We start from the raw sequence: 9,609 nt of genomic DNA on the forward strand, positions 1-9,609 counted from the left end.
TATCCAGACTGATAGGAAAGCATGATGATATGATCACACCACAGCAGCAAGCTGCACAGATGCAGGCTGAGGAGGTCAGAGCGACCACTCGGGCTGCTAGAGAGGCCATCCGCGCCGCCTCCCGAGTTGTGGCCAAGCCGGCACCGTGGTCCACCGTGAGGCAGGCAGAGAGCGAAAGCTTCACACAGTTCGTAGATCGCCTGCAGGCAGCGATAGACTCCTCCACCCTGCCGGCAGAGGCAAGGGGCCCCGTAGTGGCCAACTGCCTGCGCCAGCAGTGCAACTCTGTTACTAAGGATATCTTACGCTCCCTGCCAGCCGGAGCTAGCCTGGCGGACATGATCAGACACGTAGTTAGGGAGGAACACCTGACGCCCATTCAGGCAGCTGTCCACACCCTGACCAATGCCATGGCGTGTTTCAAGTGCGGGGAGGCGGGTCACATCGTGGTGAGCTGCCCACAGCCGGCACGGCGGCCTGCCGCAGCGCCTCCGCCCCAAACACGCCCGCGGGGATCCTGCTGGGGCTGCGGGAGGAAGGGACATCTTGCTAGGGAATGCAGGTCCCGGCTCCAGGGAAACGGAAAGGGGAGGGGGCCCGCGGGCCTCACCCAGCCTCCTCCCGCTGCGAATATGAGGCGGCCCATCCATGCCAACCCCCAATGGAGCGGGGAGCCCTCGTACCCCATTCTCCCACAGGAAGCAGCCAACTTCATACCCCTGCCAGCGAGTATCACGGCACAGCCTGCGGCGCCTTCGTACCCACCGCCACCGCAAGCAGCACCTATGCCACAGGGTCAACAGGGGGCAGCCCAGGTCGGGACAACCCCTGGGTGGCCCTGGCCCTAAAAATAGGGAAGGAACCCCCGAAAATTTGGGGGACATGCCGCCTCTATGATAGTCGGGACCCCCATGTAATAGGGCTTCAGTTTTGGGCAGACACAGGAGCAGACTGCACAATCCTACCCCAAGCCCTATGGCCCCGACACTGGCCGTACAAGGAAGTCCCCCCAGTGAACGGGGTGGGAGGGTTGTCCCGAGCTTGGAAAAGCACCCAATTGGTAGCTATAATGCTCCATACAAAGAAAGGACCAGAACAAACAGTAGCAATCCACCCCTATATCTTGCAAAACTCCCCACCCCTGATAGGAAGGGACGTTCTCGCCATGCTAGGAGTCAGGATTACAAATTTATGATGAGGGCCACTGCTGTGCACCCACTGCTACCAATCAAACTGACTTGGAAATCACCAGACCCCGTATGGGTTGAGCAGTGGCCCCTGTCAAAGCCTCGAATGACAGCCTTGCTGGAACTGGTCGACCGCGAGCTACAAAAGGGCCACATCGAACCCTCCACCAGCCCGTGGAACACCCCTGTGTTTGTAATCCCCAAGAGATCAGGAGAAGGCTACCGCCTCGTCCACGACCTGAGGGAAGTGAACAAGACAATTCAGCCCATGGGTCCAGTTCAGACACTACTGCCCGCAAACTCAGCCATCCCCAAAGGGCAGCCGTGCGCAGTGCTGGACATCAAAGACTGTTTCTTTTCAATACCCCTGCATGCCGAGGACAAAGAACGGTTCGCCTTCTCCATCGTGTTCCCGAACGGCGAGCGACCTAACCTCCGCTTCCAATGGAAGGTGCTACCTCAAGGCCTTGTGGACAGCCCGACCATATGCCAGATCACCGTGGACAGGGCACTGATGCCAGTCCGACACTCCCACCCTGCTGCGACCATCATTCAGTACATGGACGACATCCTCGTCGCCGCACCATCGGCAGGCCAAGTGGATCACCTAGTGTCCACGATCACGGAAACCCTCCAGGCCAATGGTTTCGAGATCGCGAACACGAAGATCAAGAGAGGACCGTGCGTGACCTTCCTGGGAGTGGGGATCACAAACCCCACCCAAGATAAAAGTCCGCCGAGACATCAAGACCCTCCACGACATGCAGCGACTCGTGGGATCTCTGCAGTGGCTCCGCAACATCATCCTAGTTCCCCCAGAGGTCATGGACCCCCTGTATGACCTCCTGAAAGGAAAACACCCTTGGGACCCCAAGGAGCTGACGCCCCAAGCAACGAAATCCCTCGACTTCATCGAACGTCAGATGTCCACTAGCCTGCTTGCCAGGTGGAACCCGAGCGTACCACTGGACTTATACGTCCACTTCACGCAGAAGGGAGGAGTGGGAGCACTTGCCCAAGGACCTTCCGAAAAATCCCAGCCGATCCAGTGGGTGGTCCTCGGAAGACCAACTCACGCATTCTCCCCAGGAGTCGAGTGCATTGCTAACCTCATCACGAAAGGCAGGAGACTCGCCCTGAGACACCTGGGAATCGAGCCGGCAAGGATCCACCTCCCCTTCCGCAAGCGACCGACCACGGAGTCAACTGCAATATCGGAGCACCTGGCCCTCGCTCTCACTGGCTTCGGAGGAGAAATTTCCTACGCCACCAAACCACCCTGGACCCAGCTACTGACCATTGTCGACATAGATGTGCCACCGAAGGTCATGGACCGACCGCAACCAGGACCAACGGTCTTTACAGACGCCTCCTCCATGACTTCTACCGCAGCAGCAGTGTGGCAGGCAGGAGAAACATGGCATTGCGTCAAAACGTGTGACCCCACGCTGTCAGTGCAACAGCTGGAAGCAGCAGCAGTGGTCTTGGCGTGCGGACTTTTCCAGGACGAACACCTCAACATCGTGACAGACTCTATATTCGTAGCAAAGCTCTGCCTAGCCATGTCAAGACCAGGTGTGTCAACATCCACGACGGCCTCCATGCTTGAAGAGGCACTCTCCTCACGCCAGGGCACCGTGTCCGTCATCCACGTCAACAGCCATAACCCAGTCAAGGGCTTCTTCCAGACTGGCAATGACAAAGCAGACGCCGCAGCGAAGGGAGTGTGGACACTGCAGGAAGCTCGTCAGCTGCACGAGTCACTCCACATAGGGGCCAAAGCACTGGCGAAGAGATGCGGGATCTCGACAGCAGACGCGAGACACGTAGTAGCCACCTGCCCTCACTGCCAGAAGTCACCCCTATGGACCGGTGGAGTCAACCCGAGGGGCCTCAAGGTGTCAGAAATCTGGCAGTCAGACTTCACCCTCTGCGAACTGCTAAAGCCCCGAGCATGGCTTGCAGTGACAGTGGACACCTACAGCGGAGTGATCATAGCGACACAGCACCTCAAACCCAACTCCAAGGCCACGATCCAGCACTGGCTGACAGTTATGGCATGGCTTGGTATCCCCAAACAAATTAAAACTGACAATGCTTCCAATTTTGTATCCAAATCAGTGCGGGAATTCGCCTCGGTGTGGGGTATTACCTTAGCGCAGGGGATCCCATATAACAGCACCGGACAGGCCATTGTCGAGCGGGCAAATCAGACCCTAAAAGCCAAGTTAGAAGTGTTGGCAAAGACAGAGGGCTTTGCCAATTCCATCCCCTCAGGAGACCAGACACGCATGCTAGCAACCGCGCTGCTAGCACTGAACCAATTCCCTAGGGGAGATGAAGCAAACAGTCCCATTCGAAAACACTGGGCCACCCAGACACTAGAGGAGGGCCCACAGGTCATGGTCAAAAACGAGCTAGGCGAGTGGGAACGGGGCTGGAGACTGGTGCTTACGGGACGGGGGTACGCGGCAGTTAAAAAGGAGGACAGGATCAGGTGGTGTCCACTCAGGTCGATCAAACCTGACCTTAAGAATGAAACTAATGGAAAACTGTGAGTTTTCGTTCGCAGGACACGCTCGTGGACCGTCCCCGCGACACACACACCCCTGCTCCAGAGAGAGATAACGGACCACCAAGCCACCAGACAGAGCCTGAGCGTCCCACGGCGGTGAGACCCAGACATGTACAGTGTCTCTGTGCAATCCTGCTGATGGGGTTTGTGACCGGGGGGCAAGCCGACCCAGGCCACTACCCTCACCAGCCGTTCAGATGGGTCATGCAGCATCTTTCAAGTGACAAGGTGTTCAAAGAGGTCACCACCGCAAACGCTCCATCCTTCGTATTCCACATAGCCGATCTGTTTCCAGGGCAACCGAAAATACGGCCCTCAAGCCCACACATCATACTCATGTACATATCTTACTGGTGCCCAGCGTCCAACCCAGGGAAAAGGTTACTGTGACTACCCGGGGTGGGGACATTGTGGGTACTGGGGCTGCGAAACCATTGTTACAGATGCCAGACCATGGGCAGACGGGTGGCAACCACAAGAGCCCGACAAATTCTTACAGTTCACCTGGGCACCCTTTGGCTGCGGAGACCACACTGCACAGCCTAGACAACGGGGATGCGTAAGTTATAACATGACTGTCCTACAGCCAGATCACCCTAGCTGGGCCACGGGTAGAACATGGACAGTGGTCCTCAGAGGACCGAAAAGGTGGGTGAATGTGAGAATTATCAGGCTCCAGCCGCCAACACCTTGACCAGTGGGACCCAACAAAATTATCAAGAATGTGCTGAGAGGGAAAAACACAACCCACCCCAAAACCCTGACCCCAAAAGCCACTGACACCCCGACCAGCCTTGCAGATACCCCCCAGATAGGCCGCACGGCTGAGTCAGACCCAAACCCAATCTTTCGTATGCTAGAAGCTACCTTTCTAACCCTAAACGAAACCAAACCAAACCTAACTAACTCCTGTTGGCTTTGCTATGATATCAAACCCCCTTTTTATGAAGGCATTGCTTTGGACACCCCCTTCAGTTACTCCTCAGCCAGTGCCCCCCACCAGTGCAGATGGGACACTCCCCGCAGAGGAATCACCCTGAGTCAAATCACAGGACAGGGCAAATGTTTTGGGAATGCAACCTTAGCAAAGCAGAAAGGCAACTTCTGCACTAAAGTTGTCAAACCTAACAGAAAAACTAACAAGTGGGTGATCCCATCTGCGTCTGGGATGTGGGTCTGCCAAAGGTCCGGAGTGAGTCCTTGTGTGTTCCTTGACAAATTCAATGACTCTACTGATTTCTGTGTTCAAGTTCTGATTGTCCCCAGGGTCTTGTACCACTCAGACGAAGAGCTATACCATCTTCTCGAAGAACCTAACAGACTCCACAAAAGGGAAATCATCACAGGTATAACTATCGCGATGCTGCTCGGCCTGGGAGCAGCTGGCACGGCCACGGGTGTCTCAGCCATCGCAACCCAACAGCACGGACTCTCCCAGCTGCAAATGACCATCGACGAGGACCTGCAGAGGATCGAGAAATCCACCTCCTACCTAGAAAAATCAGTCTCTTCGCTTTCAGAAGTAGTTTTACAAAATAGGCGAGGTCTAGACCTTCTGTTTATGCAGCAGGGGGGATTGTGTGCAGCTTTGAAGGAGGAATGCTGCTTTTATGCAGATCATACGGGAGTCGTTAAAGACTCCATGGCAGAACTCCGAGACAGACTGGCTCAGAGAAAGAGAGACAGGGAGACCCAGCAGAGCTGGTTTGAATCCTGGTTCAATCAATCACCTTGGCTCACCACTTTAATTTCCGCCCTGGTAAGTCCACTGGCAATACTGCTTTTGGCTATTACCATAGGACCATGCCTGCTGAACAAACTAGTCTCGTTTGTTCAAGCCCGTCTGGAAAGGGCAAACATTCTGTTCATAGGCCACCAACAGATGTTATAAACCAAGAACTGCAAACACAGTCAGTAGCTAAAGCCTTCAGCACCTGCCTTGAAAAATCTACCCAGATCTACTAAACCACCCTTTCCTTAACAAGTTGCAAGTTTGTACCTCACTCCAGTGCCTATACCTACGACTACCTCATTTTGTATGTGATAAGGAGGGGGGAGATGTGGTAGGTAAGGGACAGGCGAGCGGAAGATTACGGGGTGTGACGGAAAGATAGACCCCTCCCCCTCTCTCTCTCCCCCACGCTATCTATCGACCCCAGGAGCCTCAGAAGAATGCAGCCACACCTGCCCTGGTAAATTTCCACTACCCGACTAACTTCTGAGACCCCCAACCCCCCTCTGACGTAGCAAAAACCCCCAAAACTATTTAAACCCACGAGATAGGATAATAAACGCTTTTCAACCGTCTGCCATATTGGTGTATGCGTCTGTTGATTAGCTCAAGCAGCCCGGCCGGGACCAGGCTGCCGTGCTGCCATCTGAACCAGGTCTCTGGTTGTCCTTTATAAAGGCAACAGTGTCCCCAGCCCTATTCTTGGTGTCCCCAAGCTCATTCCTGATGTCCCTAAGCCCATCCTCCATGTCCCCAGTGTCCCTAACCCCATTCCTGATATCCCCAACTCCATCCCAGGTGTCCCCAGCTCCAGTCCTGGTGTCCCAAGACCCTCCACACCCCATCCCTGATGTCCCCAGGTATCCCCAACCCCATCCCTGATGTTCTCAAGTGTCCCAAACTCCATCCCTGATGTCCTCAGGTGTCCCCAAACCCTGTCCCCGATGTCCCCAGATGTCTCCAATATCCCCAGCTGTGCCCAAACCCTGTCCCTGATGTCCCCAGATGTCCCTGATGTCCCCAGATGTCCCCAATGTCCCCAGCTGTGCCCAAACCTTGTCCCTGATGTCCCCAGGTGTGTCCCCAGGTGTCCCTCACCCGCCACCACCACGGTGACCCGGTGTGGCACGTTCCACGCCACGTGTGTCACCAGGCAGCTGTAGCTGTCCCCCGGCGCCACCGCGGCCACGCGCAGCCCCGCGCTGCGGCTGAAGGTGCCGTCGGCTGCCCGCCGGTGCCCGGAGCTCCAGCTGGGCCCCAGGGTGGTCCCTGGGGTGTCCCCTGAGGTGTCCCCCAGGTATGGCCAGGTGTGGCCGTGGGTGCGGCGCTCCCAGCGGATCTCCACGTCCAGCGGGAAGAAGCCGACGGCGTCGCAGCGCAGCTCGGCCAGGACCCCCGGGGACAGCCGGGACGGCAGCAGAGACACCCAGGGAGGGGCTGGGACATGGGACAGTGAGCTGGGGATACTGGGAGGGACTGGGGGGCACTGGGAGGGTCTGGGAGGGACTGGGAGGGAACTGGGACATACTGGGAGGGAACTGGGAGGGACTGGGAGGGAATTGGGGGGGGAACTGGGACAGACTGGGAAGGAACTAGGACAGACTGGGATGCACTGGGAATGGATTGGGAGGGACTGGGAGGGACTGGGACATACTGGGGGGGACTGGGATAGACTGGGAGGGGACTGGGAGGGACTGGGAATGGATTGGGATGGATTGGGAGGGACTGGGGGGGAACTGGGATTGACTGGGAGGGACTGGGAGGGAACTTGAACAGACTGGGAGGGAACTGGAAGGGACTGGGAATGGATTGGAATGGATTGGGAGGGACTGGAAGGGACTGGGAGGGACTGGGAGGGGACTGGGACATACTGAGAGCCCCTGGGAGCCCCAGCTCCGCCCACTCCCGGCACTGACCAATCACGTGCAGCTGCAGCACCTGCTGCACCTGCCCGTGGAGCGCGCTCACGGAGCAGACGAAGGCACCGTCGTCCGACACCGAGAGCGGCGGCAGCTGCAGCGACACCTCCCTGGTGCCCCTCGGCGGCTGGGAGGACTGAGCTAAGGTTCAGCCTCAGTGGTGCCCCCCCGGCATCTGGGAGGACTGTGGCCATTCCATGCCCAAAAAGCCCCAAAAAATGCCCCCAAAAATGACCCCCCAAAACCCAAAATTGCTTCCAACCCCCCCCAAGAAAACCCCCAAAAATCACCCACGGAACCCCCGCAGGACCTCCCAAAAACCCCAAAAAATGCTCCCAAAACCTTCCAAAAACCATTCAATGCCTGCAGTGCCCCGTAGCGGCCAGGAGGACCAAGGCTGTCCCGTGCCAGTGGGGAACCCTGGTGGCCAGGAGGACCAATGCAGTTCCATGCCCACAGTGACCCCTAGCGGCAGGGAGGCTTGAGGCTTTCCAGTGCCAGCAGCGCCCCCTGGTGGCCAGGAGGACCAAAACCATGCACTACCAGTGACGCCCCCTAGTGGCCAGGAGGACTATGGCTGTTCCATGCCCACAGCGCCCCCTGGTGGCCAGGAGGACCAAGGCTGTCCATTGGCGCACCCTGGTGGCCAGGAGGACTGAGGCCGCCCACTCCCAGCAGCGCCCCCCGGCGGCTGGGAGGACCCAATACCCCCCCGCTCGGTGGCACCACCCGCTGTCCCTGCAGGGCACCGCAGCCCCTTCCCTCCCCTCCCTTCCCCTCCCCCCCCTCCCCTCCCCTCACCTGTGAGGCACTGGGGGGGCTCCCGTGGCCCCGGCACCCCCGGCACAGCCTCGGTGCGATGGGCAGCGGCTGAGTCGAAGGCCAGCAGGCGCCGCGTGGCGCCGTGGCGGTGCTGTAGCCACTGCAGCGTGAAGGGCCCGGCTGGGGGCGCGAAGGCGCAGTGCAGCCGCCCTGGCGCCCCCAGCAGCGCCCGTGTCCGCGGTGTCCGTGTGGACACCAACAGGGACACTGCGGGGTGGGACAGGGTGGTCATGGGTGTGGGGACATCGGGGACACTGGGGATGTGTGGGGACATCGGGGACATCAGGGATGTGGGTGGATATCAGGGACACTGCGGGGCGGGACAGGGCGGTCATGGGGCATGGGGACATCGGGGACATTGGGGATGTGTGGGGACATCAGGGACACCGGGGATGTGGGGGGACATCGGGGATGTGGGGGGATATCAAGGACACTGCGGGGTGGGGTGGGGCGTCACCGGTGGGGGGACATCGGGGACACCGGGGACATTGGGGATGTGGGGATAATGGGGGACATGGGGATATTGGGGGGACATGGGGATATTGGGGGGACATCGGGGACAATGGGCACACTGGGGACATTGGAGACAATGTGGGGGCATCAGGGGTATTGGGGACAAGGGGGACATGGGGACAATGGAGACGTTTGGGATAATGGGGACAATGGGGGGACATCGGGGACATCAGAGACATTGGGGATAATGTGTGGACATGGGGGACATCAGGGACATCGGGGACATGGGGACAGCGTGGGGGCATCAGGACAGTGGGGTGATGTTGTGGATGTGGGGACAATGGAGACATTGGGGATATTGGGATGGGGAACACGGGGTGACACCGGGGACATTTGGAGCCGTGGGGTGGCAAACACAGAGGTGACAAACACAGAGCTGGCAAACACAGGTGACACAGAAGTGACAATGACACACAGGTGCTACACAGGTGCCACACACAGGTGACAATGACACAGGTGACACACAGAGCCGTCCCCGGTGTCCCCTCACCATTGAGGAGGGGCGGGTCTCCTCCCCCCTGCTGCAGCAGCGCCGTCCCCTCCCCCTCGGGCGTCCCCAGGGCCAGGAGCCACCAGTGCATCCCCAGCCCGGGGTGGCACCGAGGGGACCCCGGGGACATCCCCGGGGGTGGCAGCAGCGGCACTGTGGGGCTGAGCTCGCACCGGGGGGGCTCCCGGGAGGGACCCCAAAATTCCCCCAGCATACCCAAGGGGTCTGCAGAGAAAAGGGGAAAGAACAGGGGGGGAGCTGCACCCCAAAATCCCACCAAACACCTCCAAAATCCCATCAAATCCCCCCAAAATCTCCCAAAATCCCCTCAGCACCCCCCAGGGGTCTGCAGGAAAAGGGAAAGAGCGGGG

General features: G+C 58.6%; 1 protein-coding gene across 1 annotated transcript; it reads right to left on the reverse strand.

Annotated features, from left to right (window-relative positions):
• Positions 1-6,099: 6,099 nt before the first annotated feature.
• Positions 6,100-9,397, reverse strand: LOC140680786 (tapasin-like). The gene is given in 5 exon segments (XM_072919466.1): positions 6,100-6,931; positions 7,411-7,549; positions 8,215-8,245; positions 8,247-8,442; positions 9,239-9,397. Coding segments are annotated over 5 exon segments (1,263 nt in total). The 5' UTR covers positions 9,369-9,397; the 3' UTR covers positions 6,100-6,164.
• Positions 9,398-9,609: the final 212 nt, after the last annotated feature.

Source organism: Taeniopygia guttata, chromosome 28 (genome assembly GCF_048771995.1).
Source record: "Taeniopygia guttata chromosome 28, bTaeGut7.mat, whole genome shotgun sequence".
NCBI classification, from domain to species: domain Eukaryota; kingdom Metazoa; phylum Chordata; class Aves; order Passeriformes; family Estrildidae; genus Taeniopygia; species Taeniopygia guttata.